This window comes from Podarcis pityusensis (assembly GCF_964106645.2).
Source record: "Podarcis pityusensis genome assembly, chromosome: 13".
Classification (NCBI taxonomy): Eukaryota; Metazoa; Chordata; class Lepidosauria; order Squamata; family Lacertidae; genus Podarcis; species Podarcis pityusensis.
This window is the reverse complement of record NC_138038.1, coordinates 9393897-9414707: the sequence shown is the minus strand read 5'-3', so window position 1 is coordinate 9414707 and position 20811 is coordinate 9393897. Positions and strand designations below refer to the sequence as shown.

Here is a 20811-nt window from a genome sequence, read left to right as displayed (position 1 = left end):
GCACCCATCCTGTCTGGCCAGGTGGAGTGATGGAATGGGCTTCCGGGGCGCTGCAACGCGAACACGCGTAGACGCAGGTTGCATGAAGTATTCTCCCTGGAGTCGATCCTGAAACGCCTTTCGAATCGCTTTCCTTGGGACCCGAAGCCCCACTGACACAAACCCCTCCAAGTAGTCTGGCTCCAGACTCCCGGAAAGACCAAGTTTCGCTTGTCGTCGAAAAGTTCTCTGCGTTCGTTCTTCCCTCGCCTCCCAGGGCAGTTGCAAGGGCGCAGCAACTTCGGAGAGGCGAGGGTCCCCGCAGACACGAAGCGGGGAGCCTGAGCTGGGGCGAAAAGGGCCGTCCTGTTACTCGGAAGTAAGCCCCGTCGAAAGCGCGCGGGCAGCATCTCTGGCGAAAAGATGCGCCGGGACTGAGATCCCCCTCATTCTACCAACACATTCAACTCATTGGTGTCCCCCCCACCAACCTGTCCCACGTTCACTTTAATTCCACCCTCCCCCCGACGGGCAGAAGCAAGCCTCGTCGATCCACAAGCGCTTCGCCGAGAGAGGAGGAGCGGAGGAGGGGACCCCCGGGGCGACCGAGGCCAAGGGACCAGATCCCCCTCCCTGGCAGTGGCGGCGCCTCCGCCCGCCCCGTCGACGGGCTGCAGCCGCGCCACAGCCCCTCCTTCTGGGATCAGCCAGCCCCGGGCCCCGGGCCGGGAGGCTGGGCAAAGCGCACGGGGGCTATAAGGCTCGTCGACGGCGGCAGAGAGGCAGCCCCCTCCAGGCTGGCCCAGACGGCTCTGGGCGGGGACTGGTCCGCCTTCGCCGCGCCTCCCTGCCGCCTGGGCCATGAGCGCCCGCGAGTTGCCTCGCCAGCCCGCGCCCCGCGCTCCTCGCTCGCCCCCGACGGCGCCCGGCAGCCCCTTGGCGCCTTGGTCTCGGAGCAGCAGCAGCGCCCGGGACGCTCCCGCCATGGCCGTCTACTGCAGCGAGGCTTTCAGCGTGTATCCCCAAGCAGCAGCAGCCGCGGCGGCTGCGGGCACGTCGGGGCAGAGGCAGCCGGGCGCCGCGTACGCGCTGGGCGACTACGGGCCACCGCCGGGCGCGGGGGGCTACTTGTGGGGGGTGAGCGGAGGGGGCCCCTACGTGCCCAGCGGAGGGGGCGTCGGGGGTACCGCAGGAGGAGCAGCAGTAGGAGGAGGAGGAGGTGGCGGCCCCGGGGGCTCGGGAGCCCCTTTCCTGCCCTACGGCTGCCCGCCGAGGGGCGTCGGGGCGCCGGCGCTCTTGGGCTCGGCTGCGGGGCCGGCGGGCGGCTCCGGGGCGCCGTCGGAGCTGGGCTGGCTGAGCCTGGCCAGCCAGGAGGAGCTGCTGCGCCTGGTGCGCCCACCCTACTCGTACTCTGCGCTCATCGCCATGGCCATCCAGAGCGCGCCCGAGCGCAAGCTGACGCTCAGCCACATCTACCAGTACGTGGCTGAGAATTTCCCCTTCTACAAGCGCAGCAAGGCCGGCTGGCAGAACTCCATCCGACACAACCTCAGCCTCAACGACTGCTTCCGAAAGGTGCCCCGCGACGAGGACGACCCCGGTGGGTGCATCGCCGCGCGTGGGGATGGCGGGGAAGCGGGGGAAAGAGTGCCTCTGAGCATGGGTGGAGAGGTCCACGAAGGCAGGTGTCCCCCGCCACTCCAGGCTAGCACATCCCCCCCAAAACACGGAATTTTAGGGTTGTGAGAGAGACCCCATCTGCATTTGCAGGAATCTCAAAGCATCCTTAGCTGAGATTTTTAAAGTCAAATTTAAAACTTCTTTCCCCCCAAAAAATGTTTATTGGTTTTCACAATATTATAAACAAATAAACACATAAGACAAACAAGCATAAATCATAGCCTTACTGAAAATGACACTTATTAACTTTGTTAAGTGACTTCCCCGCTTCCCCTTGGTTGAATTTCATTGCATATCCTTTTAACGGTTTCCCAAATCACAATTCTTATAAAATTTAACTTGAACATCCTTAAATCTTCACTTTATGAAATTAAACATATGAATTCATCACTTAACATAAATAAAATCCTCAGCCAATTAAATATCTGCAAGCTGTTTTCAGTTAATTTAACTTAACATATTTAACTAAATAATCATTAAATTTGATCCACTCTTCTTAACCTTACCTAATGGAGGCTGCTCAGTCTTTTATATGTCGTGTGCATTTATTATGTCTGGACATTTTTTGTTGTTGCCTAAAAATTATGCCCATAAAAGCTGAATGAATGAATGAACTAAAGTGTCAGATCCCGATGCCAATCTTTCTTCTCTTGTTCCTGATCTAGATCTTCTCTGATCCCTCCTTCCCTGGTCGGGAGGGGAGGCACAATTTTGGGGTCTTCCTCAGGTGCCAAAATCCCAATGGCCCCTCACATTGCCTGGGTACTGGGGTGTAGGTCAATACCCTTCTTTTCTTTTAAAGAGTAACTTCCGGCGGGACTTGGGAGGAGAACTAGAGTGGTTCCCAAGTCCTAAACGGATCAACTTGGAAGGCCGGTGTCAGTGATCCAAGGCAGTTGTGGAGAAGTGAATTCAGTTAACTTGCAATGGACTTTGCCACACCATGCCTGGAGCGGTTTAATCAGAAGTAAGTCCCCGGCACAATGGGCCTAACTCCTAACTAAATACGCACCAGAGCATCTGTGCAATGCAGGCCTCTTCGTGCTTATAGGATTGCACTGCTAGCGTCCTTAGGATCAGGTGGTAAGCTGTACAGGTGACCTCCCACTAAACATCACTTCATTCAAAAGAGAGACCCCTTAATGCTTTCTATTTGCCAAGCATGTTTGCACATGCAGTTGGAAAATGCACGCACTCCCTCCCGCCATTCCTTAAGGGAAGTTAGGATTTTGGACCTCAATAGTGAGCTGGAAATATTTCAGGATTAATTACGGTAGAGTGAAAGGGATGTGATCTGTGTGTGGTATGTGTTCAGCTCTCCAATTCGACATGCCTTAGAGCGATGTGCTTCCCTGCTGAAAGAAGCAGAGATTTCTTCGGCCGTGAAAAGGAACTTCCTTTTCCGATCAAATAAGGTGCCTTATCACACCCAATTCGTAGTAACGGTCTTCCTTTGCACATGGGAGAATTAGAAATTCTCGCTCATATACATGCTGGCACGTAGATTTGTTCTGGGAATAAGCAACCTATCTTAAGTGATCTCAGTGCAAGCCCTGTGAAACTTGATTCTTGAATACATGCTCTTAGTCCCAATCTTGCGCATTTTGTTTTCTAGTTACAAAATGGCTTCTGTCAGCATCCTATGGGAGAGAGCAATAGCTTAGTCATAGTGCGTCTGCTTTGAACGCAGAAGCTCCCATGTTTTGGGATCTTTGGATAAAGAACGGTATATAAACTGAACACATAAATAAATGTCCAAACCCCAGGATCTCCTGAGAAGTCTGAAACCCTGGATAACCTCTGTCGGTCAGTGTAAACGGTAATGTGCTGATGGACTGAGCGTAAGAGAGCTTCCTATGTCTAGATGCCCATGGAAATCATAAGACGCCATTTGCTTCATAGAAGGATTTCTATCCCCTTTCTGTCTTTTTAAAAAACAAACAAACCCCAAATGGTATGCAATGCGTATTTAAGAACTGAATTGCTCCCAGTTAGCTCATAGATGAAAAATGAAGATCTTTTTCCTCCCTCCATCTGCAATAGGAGGACAATAATTCTGATCTAATTGTTAAGGATTCCTGAGGTAAAGTTTGTGATGCGCCTTGAATACTCAGAAGTTCCCTATAAACTCTGCTGATCGTCCCCTAATTGGGAGTTTTGGTGCATGAATTTGCCATTGGTCATTAAGTTAGCAACTTTGTTGACAACCTCGATGATTTCTGCGTACCCATACAGAGTAGAAGAGTGCTACAAAGGGCAGCTTCTCCTCAGCTCTTTCTAGGCATACTAATCTGTTCACAGGGCCACCAAAATAAAATACTAGGTGCTGCCCATTTCCATCCATACAAATGCAGTAAAAGGCTGAGATGTTTGGGGAGCTGGTCACCTCCTTTTCTCTGAGCCTATATCTTCACGCTCTTCGCAGTGTTAGATAACTGCTGGATGTCTGGCCTGCAGATTGAAATCACAGTTAAGTAGCAACACTCTTTGCATGTTTCTGCATAGATTGCTATTCTTCGTTTTCTTTTTAAAGAAATTAAATAGCAGTTGGAGTGTGTGGGGAGGTTTAACTTCCATCGTGGCCCCGATCTGGATTTCCACACAAACACACCTGCAGCTGTTATTTGCGTCGAAAATACACAGTAATGCAGGTGTTGAGATATGCGTGACTAATGTCTCAGTTCATTTGGCCCTTGGTCCCAGAGAAACGCACCTGTGGCAACAGACCACAGAAAGCTAAAGGCTCTGCTTCCTTCTCTTGTTGACCTAACATCATGCACCCTTTTATATGTGGATGGGCAGACATATGGCCGCCTCTGTCGCATCTAATATGAGCCTCGGCTCACAGCTTTGTTTTGTTTCCGCTTGTATTTCTAGTGTATGCAGTTTGTAAAAATCATTTTATATGGACATGCAGGATAAAAATAATATGGCAGCATAGCATTTGTATGAACTAAATGAATAATAATAATAATAATAATAATAATAATAATAATAATAATAATATTTATACCCTGCCCATCTGGCTGGGCTTCCCCAGCCACTCTGGGCGGCTTTGGGACTAACTTTTTGGCCCTGTATGCATTTTTGTAAGAATTATTACTTATTTTGCAAAAATTATATACCACTTAACTAAAAGGAAGTTGTTTTCATAAAACAGAATTAAAAAAATTCATTTTAACAAGTCCGTAAAAGACCGTAAAAACAGTAAGCATAATGAAATTATCAGAGTATAGGTACAATAGACAGTGTTTTAAAAATCTAATGCTCATGATAAAATTAGTTTCCTAGGTAGATATATTGTTTTTAAAAATTAACAATAAAAAAGCTGGAACACAATACGCGGCAACTTTAATATAGCTTGTCATAAAATCGCAGCAAAGTGAAACCGCAGAACAGCACCAGCAAAAGCATTCTCATGATTTACAACACTGCATCCCTCCCCCCAAAGGCTTGGACAAAGATGTTCATCATCACCTGGCGATGAAAAGGAAACAGCGCTGTGGCGAGACACACCCCAGAGCGGGGGCTTTTCCGTAGGCACAAAGCTGCCGCGGAAAAAGCCCTTACTGGTCTGCAGTGCCCATCATCCCTGACTGTTGGCCTTACTGCCCGGGGCTGGCGTGCGTATGAGCCTGACAACAGCCTGCTGTTGCATCAGACGCAACTTGGGCCAGCCCAAGCTCAAGACATTTTGCCACCCGAGGCAAAGAGCAAGATGGAGTCCCTCTCAGTTCCACAGACAGAAGCCGACTGGACTGGAAGCTGGACCAGAATTTCAGGCTTACTGTACCTCAGGCTAGTTTAGGGGTCCCCGGACATATCCAGGTCTGTACCCCAACAGAGGGAAATGGCCAGGAGGAACTGTTGTGGGTGGTTGCTGTCACTGCCCCCAGCATCTGATGCCTAAAGCGACTGTCTCCCTTTGCCAAACGGAAGTGCCGTTCCCAAACTCTGTGTTCCTTGGCAGTCAGTTTGAGATGCCCTAAGATGAATCCTGTGCCGCAGACGATGACTTTTTTAGTAAAAGAAAAACCAACGGCTCAAGCAAGCACTAGGGAGGAATGGGTTAGAGTTTCTGTTCGGAGAAGCATTGCTCTTGCACATTGAGCGAGGCAAGGAAGCTGTCCTGGACAAAGAGGCAAGAAGGAGTAGCTTGCTGAGGTGCCTGGCTAAAAGTTGTGCTCCCTTCCCAGAGAAAATTACCTCAGCGGTGAGGAAACCTCGCTGTACACAGCCGTACACAAACATAGATTGTGTACGTAGATGTACACAGTCACACTTTCTCACTTGCCGCAAAATATTTTCCGGGGATAAATTGGTAACTGAGAAGCTCTGGCTGCAGCTTAAATGAAAATTGGGGATCCCTCTTTCTGTGAACATCCATGAGGAGGAAAAGAAAAGGCAGTTATTTCCTTCAGATGAACCACAATCTACAGATCCCCAGCTTTCATTTTTCTTTTTTCAAAGAAAGAGAGCGTTTCTAGCGTTCGTAGAACCTGAGATATGAGGCAAAATGTACAATTCTCCATTTTTTCGGTGAGAAAAAAAGGTTCCTCGGTGTGTTCTCCTCCCAAATTTGGATACCCATGCCCCGGGCGATGTGGGGCTTGTTATGCCAGACCTGTTATGTCAGTCGTTCTTTGAGGGGCATTTGTGGGTGCTATTGACGATGGCAAGAGAGAAACTGGGGACATCACAAGTGTATGTGTCAGGGGTGGGAGAAGATGCCACCTTATCCATGGAGGTGTTCAAGTCTCTGTTCAAATGGTCGTACAAGGAATGTGGCTAATACAATTTCTCCAAATGGCTTGAACAAGTGTTACAAGTGCGGATCTTGAACAGGGAAAAAATAAATCTGCAGCTTAGAAAGACTTAATTTCAGATGAATGAGGCAGGGATTTAAGGGTGACGGGCATCCTGAACGCTTGTCGACTTCAGGTTTTAACAGCTGTTATAATTGGCTAGAAATCCTCCTCTTTCATAACAAGAAACCAGCTTCTGACCGTCATGGTTCATTGCAAGAGCTGGGAAAGTATGCTTAAAAACAGATTTATCTTTTAAAGCACTGGTGTGTGCTTTTGAAACCAACTCGTGAACACATGATCTTTGCAGATGGGAGATTCTGGAAGAGGAGGTTGGGAAGAGAAGAGGCTCTCTGTCATGCCGTAGATGGTATTAAGTTTGGGCGTGGGGAAGCCAGACTCAAACCCTTGCTCAACCAAGAATGCTACTTCCATCACAGGGCCAGCCAATGGGGTGCTCTCCAGATGTTGAACTACAACTCCCATCATCCCTGACCATTGGTCATGTGGACTGGGACTGATGGGAGTCATAGTCCAACAACATCTGTCCTGCTGTTATTCCAATTACTGCCTAATCTACCTTCCCGGGTGGTGGTGGTTGATAAATGAGACAGGAGTTCTGGGCTATGCATGTCTTGTACGCACCTGGCTAGGAGGCAAACCCACAATACCCATTGACAAAATCAGCATCCAGTTATTGACCAAAAATTGGTGAAGAGATATCATGTGATTTCTGTATGTGAGGCTTAGTTCACCTTTTGAGCCTCCCTAGAAACCTCTTCTTATCATTGTTACAGCAGAAGAGAATACTTGTACAGTGGTACCTCTGGTTACGTACTTAATTCGTTCTGGAGGTCCATTCTTAACCTGAAACTGTTCTTAACCTGAAGTACCACTTTAGCTAATGTGGCCTCCTGCTGCTGCTGCGCCGCTGCTGCACCATTTATGTTCTCATCCTGAAGCAAAGTTCTTAACCCGAGGTACTATTTCCGGGTTAGCAGAGTCTGTAACCTGAAGCGTATGTAACCTGAAGCATATTTAACCTGAGGTACCACTGTAATACAAATGAAGCACCTTGACCCATGTAGGATTTTTCTGTTGTTTTTTTTAAAAAATATTTATTAGGGTTTAGAATAGAAATAGATATAATAAACAATATAACATATGTCTTAACATAATTTCACATTTTCTTTGGACTTCCTCACATCTCCCGCTCCCACTTTCATCGTTGTGACTTTTTGCCAGCAATTTATCATCTTATTTGCATTCTTATGTCCCATCTGTATATTTATAATCTTGTAATTCTCAAAAAAGTTTATTTTTTCTCAATCTGACTTATTATCTTAAATCATCTAATTTAGTGGTGCTCAATTGTTTATGATCTAGCATCCTGCTTAACATTCACTCAAATTACAGTATTTTTGTAAATAAATCTTGAATTTCTTCCAGTCCTCCTCCATCTTCTCCTCTCCCAGGTCACGGATTCTGCCGGTCATCTCGGCCAGTTCCATATAGTCTATCAGTTGCATCTGCCATTCTTCCAGTGCGGGTAGATCTTGAGCTTTCCAGTGCTTTGCAGGAAGTATCCTTGCTGCTGTTGTTGCATACATAAAAAATGTCCAGTCCTTCTTTACCACCCCTTGGCCGACAATACCCAAAAGAAAGGTCTCTGGTTTCTTTGTGAAGGTATACTTAAATACCTTTTTCAGTTCATTATAAATCATTTCCCAGAACGCCTTCACTTTGGGGCAGGTCCACCAGAGGTGGAAGAATGTTCCTTCACTCTCTTTACATTTCCAACACTTATTATCAGACAGGTGGTATATTTTTGCAAGTTTGACTGGGGTCATATACCATCTATATATCATTTTCATTACATTTTCTTTCAAAGCATTGCATGCAGTAAAATTCAACCCAGTACTCCACAACCTTTCCCAGTCCTCAAACATGATATTATACCCAATGTCCTGCGCCCACCTTATCATAGCCGATTTAACCATTTCATCTTGTGTATTCCATTTTAACAGCAAGTTATACATCCTTGAAAGTACCTTAGACTTTGGTTCTAACAGTTCTGTTTCTAGTTTCGATTTCTCCACCTGGAACCCTAGTTTCTTGTCATTTTTAAAAACTTCTTTAATCTGAGCGTAATGTAACCAGTCTCGCACTTTATCCTTCATTTTCTCCAAACTCTGCAATTTCCAGTTGTCTCCGTCTTTTTCTAGTATTTCCCAATATTTTGGCCATTTAGCCTCCATATTGGGTCTTTTTCGGGCCTTAGCTTCCAAAGGTGAGAGCCACCTTGGAGTTTTATTTTCCAACAAGTCTTTATATTTTGTCCAGACATTAAACAGTGATTTTCTGACAATATGGTTCTTGAAGGCCTTATTGACTTTAACCTTGTCGTACCATAAGTATGCATGCCATCCAAAAGTATTGTTAAACCCTTCCAAATCCAACACGTCAGTGTCTTCAAGAAGTAGCCAGTCTTTTAGCCAGCAGAACGCTGCGGCCTCATAGTACAACTTTAGATCTGGCAGGGCAAAGCCCCCTCTTTCTTTCGCATCAGTTAATATCTTAAACTTAATTCTGGGCTTTTTGCCCTGCCAGACAAACTTAGAAATATCTCTCTGCCACTTCTGAAAGCACTCCGTCTTATCCAAAACCTGAAGTGTTTGAAACAAAAACAACATCTTTGGCAATACATTCATCTTGATAGCAGCAATTCGGCCTAACAAAGAAAGTTTCAATTTTGTCCAACTGTCTAAATCTCTCTTAATTTCTGCCCAACACTTTTCATAGTTATCCTTAAATAGGCTTAGATTTTTTGCTGTTATGTTTACCCCTAGGTACTTTACTTTTTTAACCACATTTAGTTCTGTCTCTTTCTGAAACCGTTCTGACTCTGTGTCTGTCAAATTTTTCCCCAAAACCTTAGTTTTCTGTTTATTTAATTTGAATCCCGCCACCCGACCAAAGTCATGAATCAGTTGTAATACTCTTTTCGTACATGTAGGATTTTTCTGGGGGGTACGCAGAGGTACACATACCCCTAAACATTTTTGTGAATCTATGTTTGGCCTCATTGAGGGACAGTATTTCAATATGAGTAGGAAAATGAGAGGGACATGGGTGACACTGTGGGTTAAACCACTGAGCCTCTTGGGCTTGCCGATCGAAAGGTCAGCGGTTCGAGTCCCTGTGACGGGGTGAGCTCCCGTTGTTTGGTCCCAGCTCCTGCCAACCTAGCAGTTCGAAAGCACGCCAGCGCAAGTAGATAAATCGGTACCGCTCTGGCGGGAAGGTAAACGGCGTTTCTGTGCGCTGCTCTGGTTTCGCCAGAAGCGGCCTAGTCATGCTGGCCATATGACCAGGAAAAACTGTCTGTGGACAAATGCCGGCTCCCTCGGCCAGTAAAGCGAGATGAGCACTGCAACCCCAGAATCGTTCATGACTGGACTTGTCAGGGTTCCCTTTATGTTTAGGAAAATGAGGGTACCCCTAAATATTTTTTTTAGAAGAAAAAAAGCACTGTGTGTAAGCCTGAGGTGGGAAGACAGTGGATTGGGATCTGCCAGTAGATCTCTGGACGATCTGACTCCTGAATTGTTTAGCGACAAAAAGAACTCTCCCCACCTCTGAAATTAAGCTGCCAAAATGAAGAAAGCTAACCAGGAGTGGACTTTGGTGTGAAAGGAGTCAAGTTCAGTTCTAGTGCTGAAAACAAATTCCTAAGCGCAGCACACAGAATTCTAGAGTTGGAAGGGACCCCAGGGGTCATCCATTCCAGCCCCCTACAATACAGGAATCCTACCCACAGCCAACCCTGGGTGGCCCCGAACCACCAACCTTCTGGTTAACAGCCAGACACACGGACTCATTGCAACACAGAGGTGCTCATAGGCACTCCGTAATGGAGCGCTAGGGGCTAAAAACCTCCAAAAAAGATTCAACAAATCTGAAGTCCGCTCGCTCTGATATACAGTTCGACTCACAGGCTGATTGAAGCAAAAGCCATTTTACACTTCATATATTAAACTGCAGTGTAGAATGTCAACTGCAGCAGTTTTCTTGGCAAGAAGCATTGAACAAGTCTGCTTTTCCGCAAATGTTCACTGCTTCCAGCTTTGTTTACCGTTAAAAACAAAAAAAAGACAAACAGTGATGGAGAACCTGTAGCCATCGAGATTTTGTTGGATCCTGGTTCCCATCAGCTGTGTGAATCATTTGTTAGAAGTTACTTGGTTTCAGAGGCCCAAAGGGAACAACACACTGATTGAGGAAATTATTTATTTCAGTTGTAATAAAATATTTGGCCTCTGATGCCCTGCCCTTTGCAGAACAAAGGATACCCAGTTTAATGAGCAGCAAGCATATGGGAGAAGTAAGATACTAAGTAATGCCGACAGGACTGTGGATCAGGAGGTGCATTGTACGTGGGATTTAAATAAAGGCTTCTGTAACTTTTCAGCCTGAAGGTTGGGGGACGTTCTGAAGTGGTCTTGTGCGAGCACTGGAATTGAAAGCGAAAATTGGGAAGTTTGTGTTTATATATGTGCACATGTTGTATGTATGCACCTAGCTCTTTGGATCCTGGCCAGAACTAGGGAGTTATGAACAGGGCTGGATTTAGGTTTGATGAGGCCCATAGCTCCTGAAGGTAATGGGGCCCTTTATATGTCCAGCCGTCCTTTGTCAACAACAAATTGCTGCTGTTTTTTGTGTTGAATATATGCTGCATGGTAATTTATGGACCTAATAGGTATCTAAAGCCGTTTGCACATACAGTGGTACCTCCAGTGCCTTTATTTGACACGCTGCAGCATTTGTTATTTAATTGGTTGATATTTCACAGCTGACATAGAATGGGATTTCGTATCTGGTAGTACAGTGGTACCTCGGGTTAAGTAATTAATTTGTTCCGGAGCTCCGTTCTTAACCTGAAACTGTTCTTAACCTGAAGCACCACTTTAGCTAATGGGGCCTCCAGCTGCTGCCATGCCGCCAGAGCACGATTTCTGTTCTCATCGTGAAGCAAAGTTCTTAACCTGAAGCACTATTTCTGGGTTAGCGGAGTCTGTAACCTGAAGCGTATGTAACCCCGTAACAAAATATGTATTTTACCAAAGTGATTGATATAAAAATGAGCAAATCAGTGATATTTTAGGGAGCAGGCTAGCAGGCGGGGCCCATTACTTACATCATAGGCGCCTACACAACACAAAACACTGTTGCTGCATATAGGTATTATTTTATTTGTTTTTTTTATCTTATATTTTGGAAATGTACATCCAGTTGTTTTTTCCCTTTAAATTTTTTTGGGGCCCCCAAGAGAGTGGGGCCCTAAGCTATAGCTTGTTTAGCTTATACGCAAATCCGGCACTGGTTATGAATGTGTTATATTTGCTAGTGGAGATTTCTCAGTTTTATTATACAGCAGAGCAAACTTAACCTGGTAAAAGAAGAGGTTCTAACTCATGAAGTCAAAGTGAGCTGCGATGAATTCTAGAAACAAAGAGCTCAAGTCTGAACGTCCCGATTTAATTTTATAAACTCGAACCACACTTTTCTCACACATAAAAGCACATCATGCAAAAAAGGGGGGGGGGGAAGGACTATGCAAAATTTCACAAAAAGCCAAACAATCTCAAATAAAACATCAGCCTTCAGTTGGTTACTGGGCTCTGCAAACCTGAACATTCACTTGGTGACCTGAGTTGCATGCGTTGCTCTCTGGTTAAAATCCTGGGATATGTTTAGATGATCGTGCCCTCATTTGTAGGACTGAGTGTGCTCATTTTGGGTCCAGGCTTGAAGCTTCGAGTACAAACATGGGTAAAGATGGTCATTTGCCCGTTTTCTTAAATGGAAACCTTTATCAGAAGCCAAGTCTTAGAAACCTGTCTTTCAAACTTGGTTCGGTGGTATCTGGCGAAAAATACAATAACTGCTCCTAAGTTTCCTACTACAGTGGTACCACGGGTTAAGTACTTAATTCGTTCCGGAGGTCCGTTCTTAACCTGAAGCTGTTCTTAACCTGAAGCACCACTTTAGCTAAGGGGGCCTCCTGCTGCCGCTGCGCTGCCAGAGCCCGATTTCTGTTCTTATCCTGAAGCAAAGTTCTTAACCTGAAGCACTATTTCTGGGTTAGCGGAGTCTGTAACCTGAAGCGTATGTAACCTGAAGTGTATGTAAACCGAGGTACCACTGTAATAAAAAACATCGTCTTATACAGTGAGAAATAAGGTACTTCAGGGATTGGGAGCTGCGACCCTCAAAATAATATCCCTGGTACAGTGGTACCTTGCGTTAAGTACTTAATTCGTTCCGGAGGTCTGTTCTTAACCTGAAACTGTTCTTAACCTGAAGCACCACTTTAGCTAATGGGGCCTCCTGCTGCCGCTGCACCACCGGAGCCCGATTTCTGTTCTTATCCTGAAGCAGAGTTCTTAACCTGAAGCACTATTTCTGGGTTAGCGGAGTCTGTAACCTGAAGCGTATGTAACCCGAGGTACCACTGTATTGACTAAATGCTAGGGTCATGACCCAGCAGCTGCTGTGTGAGATTGATGGGGATCCCATATTCTGCTTCACGCCCCCTCCCCAATTGCAATATGCCCAACTATTTTGTGCTGTGGGAGCTTCATGCGTTCTTCCCATACGTGGATAAGAACACAGTGAACAGCCAGATGCCTTTGGGAAGACAGGACCCGGGTGCAACAACACTTTCTCTGCTTATGATTCCCGGCAACTGAAACTTGGGGCATCCTGCCTTCCGTCAGTGGAGGTAGAAAAATGGGACCAGTAGCTCCCTTTCTTCCCATAGTCGTTCCTGAAGAGAATGGAAAGTCCAAGTCATTTATAGCTGAAAACGCTTCAGTACTTGGGAGAGGCAAAGCACAGAGCAGTCGGGCCCACCACTGTTTATTTCCTTGGGGAAATACAGTGGTACCTCGGGTTACGTACTTAATTCGTTCCGGAGGTCCGTTCTTAACCTGAAACTGTTCTTAACCTGAAGCACCACTTTAGCTAATGGGGCCTCCCGCTACTGCCGCACTGCCGGAGCCCGATTTCTGTTCTCATCCTGAAGCAAAGTTCTTAACCTGAGGTACTATTTCTGGGTTAGCGGAGTCTGTAACCTGAAGCGTATGTAACCTGAAGCGTATGTAACCCGAGTACCACTGTAAACGTCAGAGCTTGGCATCGAGTTCTTGCATAAGAGAAACTTGTTTTGGAGCTGTTCTTTCTCGGTTGAACTGCATATGTACCTCATTTTTCAAATTTTAACGGTGGCTTTCATTTTTTGTATGTGGCATGTTAGGGACTGCAGACCATCCTCAGCGACTGATTGATTTGGAAGCAGTTTTAAATAAAACACAGGTTTACTTGTTTGAAGCTTTTTTGGTTGGTGTTAAGTACAATAGGGAATGAATGAGTGAGTGAGTATCTACAGTGGTACCTCGGGTTACATACGCTTCAAGTTACATACACTTCAGGTTACAGACTCCGCTAACCCAGAAATAGTGCTTCAGGTTAAGAACTTTGCTTCAGGATAAGAATAGAAATTGTGCTCCGGCAGCGCGGCGGCAGCAGGAGGCCCCATTAGCTAAAGTGGTGCTTCAGGTTAAGAACAGTTTCAGGTTAAGAACAGACCTCTGGAACGAATTAAGTACTTAACCCGAGGTACCACTCGGGTGGTCTATACACACATGCCTTTCAGCAAAGATGGATAAATATTTGTTAATTGCATAGTAATTTCTTATACTTCCCAGGGAACTCCCCTTCCTCACCAAAAGCTTCTACATTATAAGTTTGCTAATATGGATTTCCCCCCCCCATTGACTCATAGAGTTGGAAGGGACCCCCGGGGTCATCTAGTCCATCCACCTGCAATGCAGGAATCTCTACTAAAGCATCCATGACCGTTGGCCATTCATTCTCTGCTTAAAAACCTCCATTGAAAGAGAGGGTGCACCACCTCCCGAGGGAGTCTGTTCCACTGTCAAACAGCTCTTACAGTCAGAAAGTTCTTCCTTTTTTTATAATAATAATTTTTATTAATTTACAACAAAACAAAACATACATACTAATTTCACATCCAATTTTTCACAAATTGTTTCTTTTCTGGACTTCCTTCAGCTTTTCCGTGAATCATCCATAGTCATTAATTTAATTACGCATTCCCTAGTTTGTATTGTCATTGTTTATACCCTTCATTTCTTTTCCCTTTGGACAATACTTCTCAGTTTTTCACAGTGCTTTTTTAAACCCCTCTAGCGTTATCTGTCCCTCACTTATGCTTTCCAGATATTCCACAAATTTCCCCCAGTCCTCGATGAACTTTTCGTCTCTTAAATATCTAATCTTCCCAGTCAATTTGTCCAACTCAGCATAGTCTCACAACTTCATTCTCCATTCTTCCACCCTCGGTATTTCCTGTTGTTTCCATTTCTGAGCCAGTAGCACTCTTGCTGCTGTCACTGCATATTGGAAAAATTTACAATCCTTTCTCTTTATCTCATTTCTTCCTGATCTTTAGTTCTTCCTGATCTTTAGTCAGAATCTACTTTCTTGTCCCTTGAAGCCATTGGTTCGGGTCCCACGCTGCAGAGCAGCTGAAAACTAGCTTGCACCACCTTCCGTGTGATAGGCCTTTAGATATCGGAAGATGGCTATTATATCTTGTCTTGGTCTCCTCTTTCCTGGACTAAACATACCCAACTCCCTCAACCGTTCCTCACAAGGCTTGGTTAATGATCTGTTAAGCGATTCAAAGAATTGGTTAGAAAGCCTTCGGTTTCGATCCTATACATCCATGTACCTCGACATCTGCCCCATTGAACTCTGTGGGACTTGCTTTTGAGTGGACATCCATAGGATTACAACGTAATAATTCTTAGTTGACTGAAAGGAGAGATTTTATAGCTTGTTAAGTTTTATCCCTGGTACAGTGGTACCTCGGGTTAAGAACTTAATTCGTTCTGGAGGTCTGTTCTTAACCTGAAACTGTTCTTAACTTGAGGTACCACTTTAGCTAATGGGGCCTCCCGCTGCTGCCGCGCCGCAGGAGCACAATTTCTGTTCTTATCCTGAAGCAAAGTTCTTAACCCGAGGTACTGTTTCTGGGTTAGCGGAGTCTGTAACCTGAAACGTATGTAACCCGAGGTACCACTGTAATAAAAAACATTGTCTTATACAGTGAGAAATAAGGTACTTCAGGAATTGGGAGCTGCGACCCTCAAAATAATATCCCTGGTACAGTGATACCTCAGGTTAAGAACTTAATTCGTTCTGGAGGTCTGTTCTTAACCTGAAACTGTTCTTAACCTGAGGTACCACTTTAGCTAATGGGGCCTCCTGCTGCCACCGCTGCGTCATTTCTGTTCTCATCCTGAAGCAAAGTTCTTAACCCGAGGTACTATTTCTGGGTTAGCGGAGTCTGTAACCTGAAGCATCTGTAACCCGAGGTACTACTGTATGCTTATTCTTTTCTAGTCCTAGGTATGGGAGCACCTAGAAAAATAGGTGCTGGTACTCACCATGAAGTAGTTACAGTAAGTGCCACACCTTTTATCAACAAAGAAAAGAGGTACTGGTACTGCGTACCCTTGAGCACCCCCTGGGAAAAAACAACAACTGGGATTGTTAGCCTTTGCCCCCTGGAAATGCTGCTGAACTACAGCTCCCATAATTCCTAACTGCAGCCCATGCTGGTGAGGCTGATGGGAGATGGATTGCAGCAACATCTGCGTTCCACAGGTTGCTTTGGTGTAATGATCTCAGGCAGGCAAGCAAGCCCCGATAAGAATTCATGAGTCTCTGACAGTTTTATGGTACGTTTATTTACAGTTAAGGACCTGGTCTGTGACCGTAATAATAAATTCATTCAATATTTACAATTAACATCCAGAGTGGAGCTCCGAGCCTTCCGCTCTTAGCTATGAGTCGGTCACACTGAGTCTCCGCCCCTTTTGCAGAATGAAGGGCGCCAAAGTCCAGTCCTTCGTCTCTTGTACTTCTCTTGTGTTGTAACCCTTTCAGCTCTTCTGGTTCGGGGAGAAGGTGGGTGAACTCCCCCCCCCCCCCGCTATCAAACAAAGATCCCTCTAAACACTGCCTGCCTCCTGGTTGCATAGCAACCCCCTCAAAGCCGTCTATCTCCTCCCCTTCCTCTGCTTGCGAGCTTTCTGAGTCTGCTGCTCTATCTGAGTCTGGGAACTCTTGATGAAGGGGTGTGTGTGTGTGTGAACTAACCCACTCCTGCTCTGTCTGTGGCTGCAATCCCTCATCTCTAGAGTCTGATTCTGGCTCCCTCTGTACTGACATTCCTTCATCTCCAGAGTCAGACTCTTCCCAGGGGTTCGATTCAGCCATGTCCCTGACGCTAGGCCTGTAGGACCTTTGTCTCTCTTTGGCGTTATCTTAATTACAGTGGTACCTCTAGTTGCGAACGGGATACGTTCTGGAGCCCCGTTCGCAACATGAGCAGAACACAACCTATGTCTGAACATGCCGGGTCACGATTCGTCGCTTCTGCGCATGTGCGTGACATCATTTTGAGCGAGTGCGCAAGTGGCAAAACCCGGAAGTAACCCATTCCGTTACTTCTGGGTCGCCGCGGGACGTATCCTGAAAGAACCTAACCTGAACCGAACGTAACAAGAGGTATGACTGTACTTATAAAGGCATCTATATACTGCTGATATCATAAAAATATACCACAGAGGTTTACTACAATAGAAAAACAATGAAACCAAACGACAGCATCTTAAAATGTTTAAAAACAAGTTAACATAAATTACGCATCAATTGTGGACTACGCAACTCCACAAATGTTCGGAACGGGTGGGACGGGACTAAGATGCTATTCGGGGAGTGTATGGTTCTGCAGTCTAAAGGAAAGGCTTCCCTTTTAACCCCCTGCTCTCTTGTCGTCCTCCAGGAAAGGGAAACTACTGGACCTTGGACCCGAACTGTGAGAAAATGTTTGACAACGGGAACTTCCGGCGCAAGCGCAAGCGCCGCTCTGACCCCAGCAGCTCTGCCGCGCCAGCCACGGCTTCCACGCTGGGAACTCTGAAGTCGGAGGAAGGCCACGCCATCCCTTTAGTCCCGGGGAAGCCGTGTGGGGAAAGCCCCTCCTCCGATCTGGAGCCGATGGCGTCCATGAGGGACCATTCCAAGAGCGCCTCCCCGCCTGTGATCGTCTCGCCCGCAGCCGGATGCCTCAGCAGCTTTTTCAGCAGCATGAACTCGCTGAGCAACGGCGGGCGCCTGGCTGGGAGCCTTGGCGGTGACCTACACCACAGGAACCTCTCTGCGGGACACCCGGGCGGCTGCAGCTTCGCCCAGGAAGTCGCCCCCGCGGAGCAGCTCCAGCGAGTTTCGGCGCCCGCTGCCGCCTACTACAGCCCCTTCCACCCCGGCAGCGGGGGCCAGTCAGGCCAGTACAACCACTTATACAACTTCACAGTCAATAGTCTCATCTATGCCCGGGAGGGCACTGAGGTGTAGGGCCTTAAGGGGTCGTAGGAAAAGGCCAAGTTTACGTTTCTGCACCCAGGAAGAACGTGCCTTTCTTGTCGTTTCTGAAAACAGACTTCACGCAGGGACACCTGTAATGCCCAGGAGCGAAAGTGTTTGAAAGATACGGATCTCTCTTTTTCATATATATTGGAATGGGGGAATTGTGCAGCCCAGACTAGACAACTATCTTTCTCCCTGTTGCATTTTGCAAGCAGGCCACCGAGTTCTGCAAACGAGGGTCGTTTGGACTGAAATGAAATGAAATGAAATCGAAATTAGGGCCAAATATAGAAGAAGAGTAGCCGCCGAAGTACTGCTTGTTGCTTGGGTTTGTTGCTTGTTTCTTGAGTCTCTGTTTACAAGTGCTGTGGTGTAAGAGAGACAGATGAAGAGATTTTATGAAGTGCCTTGAAAAATGTAATAATAATAATAATAATTCTAGTTGCCTTTGCCAGTAATGGCTTATTTGAAGCTTCTCTTAGCTCCTAAAGCTGACCTGACAGGTGCTTATATCTATCCAGCCCCAGCCCCATTTCTGCCGTCTACAGACAGGCACCGAACTTAGGTTTATTGAGCCCCTGGTGGGCTGGCGATATCGCAAGTGCAGGCCTGCCCTTCTCTATGTATGCCACATATGCTATGTATAGTTCTCTGCTGCAGTTTGTTCTCTATTATTTGTCCCACTGTCTGCTGTGGCGAAAATACACAATTTACATCATTAATTACACAAATTCAGTTGCCGTTAGGGTTGCCATGTTTTGACGAGCAAAACAGAGGACACATTTGCCGACTTCTCCTTTTAACTATGGATCTCTACGACAACTCTCATTTCACATACCGTATTTTTCGCTCTATAAGACACACTTTTTCCCTCCTAAAAAGTAAGGGGAAATGTGTGTGCATCTTATGGAGTGAATGCAGGCTGCGCAACTATCGCTGAAGCCAGAAGAGCAAGAGGGATCTGTGCACACCAATCCATCTTGCTCTCCTGGATTCTGGTATAGCCACACAAAGCCTCTTGAGCACAGCCGGAGCGCTCCTCCCTCTTCGCTCAGGAAGCTTTGCGTTGCTTTCTTGTTTCTTGTTTTCCTCCTCTAAAAACTAGGTGTGTCTAATGGTTGGGTGCGTCTTATAGAGCGAAATATACTATACCTATGAAAAGGAGGACATGTCCTGGGAAAAGAGGACATGTGGCAAACCTAGCAGGTGTTGAGTTATTCCACCCCATTCATTTCATTGCAGAGAAACCACAGCGCAAAGGGGGAGATTGGGGGGTAAACAGTGGCAGAGCAAGCCAGTCGGGCACCTGGGGCGGCGCACGTGCCCTGCCCATGGGGGCACCGTGGGGCCTCCAAAGAGTCTGCCTGCCTCCTCCCACTCAGCCACCCCACAGCTGAGGGGGAGACAGCGGGCGGACCATTTGGGGCTGCGGGGAGCTTGCAGGGCGCTCAAGCCACCGCATCACTCCCAGGAGAGATGTGTGACTCGGACGCGCTGCAGGCCCCACGGTGAGTGCCGCCCACCATTTTGTCACCCCCTCCCTCTGTGGGGACATCCGGGGCAGACCGCACCTACCGCACCCCCCTTGCTACAGCCCTGGGTGTAAAAAATGGCATAATGTTTACAGCAGGGGTCAGCAAACTTTTTCAGCAGGGGGCCGGTCCACTGTCCCTCAGACCTTGTGAGGAGCCAGACCATATTTTGAAGAAAAAAATGAATGAATTCCTATGCCCCACAAATAACCCAGAGATACATTTTAAATAAAAGGACACATTCTACTCATGTAAAAACACCAGGCAGGCCTCACAAATAACCCAGAGATGCCTTTTAAATAAAAGCACACATTCTACTCATGTAAAAACACGCTGATTCCCGGACTGTCTGCGGGCCAGATTTAGAAGGCGATTGGGCCGCATCCGGCCCCCGGGCCTTAGTTTGCCTACCCATGGTTTACAGGCTAAGACCAACAGTAGCAGCAAATACTGATTGTATTCGCTGGATTGAATTGTGTTCCAGACATGGGACGGATAAAGGGCTGTGCGATTTGACTGCTGTAATCATAGAGGCTGAGCCCTTGCTTCCACGTGAGACATTCAGACCTTGGTGTCAGGATCAGGGATTCATTTGTTTTCTTCTGGCGCAATCGCTTTGATGTAAGCTTCGTACCAAAGACATAAAGTTGTTAGCCTTCCAGTTTGACCAGAACAAAGGCCTTGGGTATATAGGTTTAGTTAATAAAGAATAAAACAAACTTTTTTATACCTACTGTTTTGTAAATTATGACCTTGACATTGTACTTATTTATAATGCTTTGGGAAAGTTTACTGTTTTGCTTTGGTAGTTTACTAAGGAAATTTAGGCACAATGGGAATAAAATGTTTAAAGTTGTTCCATTTTTTTAAAAAGAAAAGACAAATTCTTCGCCTTCCATTCTCGTGTTTTTGCATTTAGTCCACAAGCTGTTGACATGTGAGCTTGGGAAAATGGCGTTGTTTTATGAACATGACTTCATTTTTGAGCTTTCAGTTGTGTTGGAATCCGTGTCTCATCACCCCTGACTATTAGCCATGCTAACAGCAGCTCATGGAAATTGGAGCCTAACTTCTGGAAGACCAACATGTCACCCGTCCCAGTTTTAGGGTGCAACCTGCTCAGAATGTCTCTTCACTTTGTTGACATCCGTCTGTCTTGAGAGACAATGGAGTATGCCTCTGGAGGTGAAATGACCTCCCTGGGGCGCAAGCCTAGACAGGCCCCATTCAAATGAATGGAATTTGCTCTTAACACTGTTCCCATTCATTTCAGTAGGCCTGGTGCTTTA

General features: G+C 46.3%; 1 protein-coding gene and 1 long non-coding RNA gene across 2 annotated transcripts in view; one reads left to right on the top strand and one right to left on the bottom strand.

The window, feature by feature from the left end:
* LOC308460672 overlaps positions 1 to 15612 on the bottom strand; it is a 178749-nt gene extending 163137 nt beyond the window's left edge. The window contains exon 1 of the long non-coding RNA XR_013978709.1: positions 15538 to 15612. This is a non-coding gene — a long non-coding RNA (uncharacterized lncRNA). The remainder of the gene's footprint in view (positions 1 to 15537) is intronic.
* FOXI3 (forkhead box I3) lies at positions 841 to 20378 on the top strand (the record flags this gene model as incomplete). Its single annotated transcript, XM_080976902.1, has 2 exons — positions 841 to 1579; positions 17407 to 20378. 2 exons carry the CDS (start codon positions 841 to 843, stop codon positions 17976 to 17978), a joined length of 1311 nt encoding a protein of 436 aa, XP_080833028.1. The 3' UTR covers positions 17979 to 20378.
* Positions 20379 to 20811: the final 433 nt, after the last annotated feature.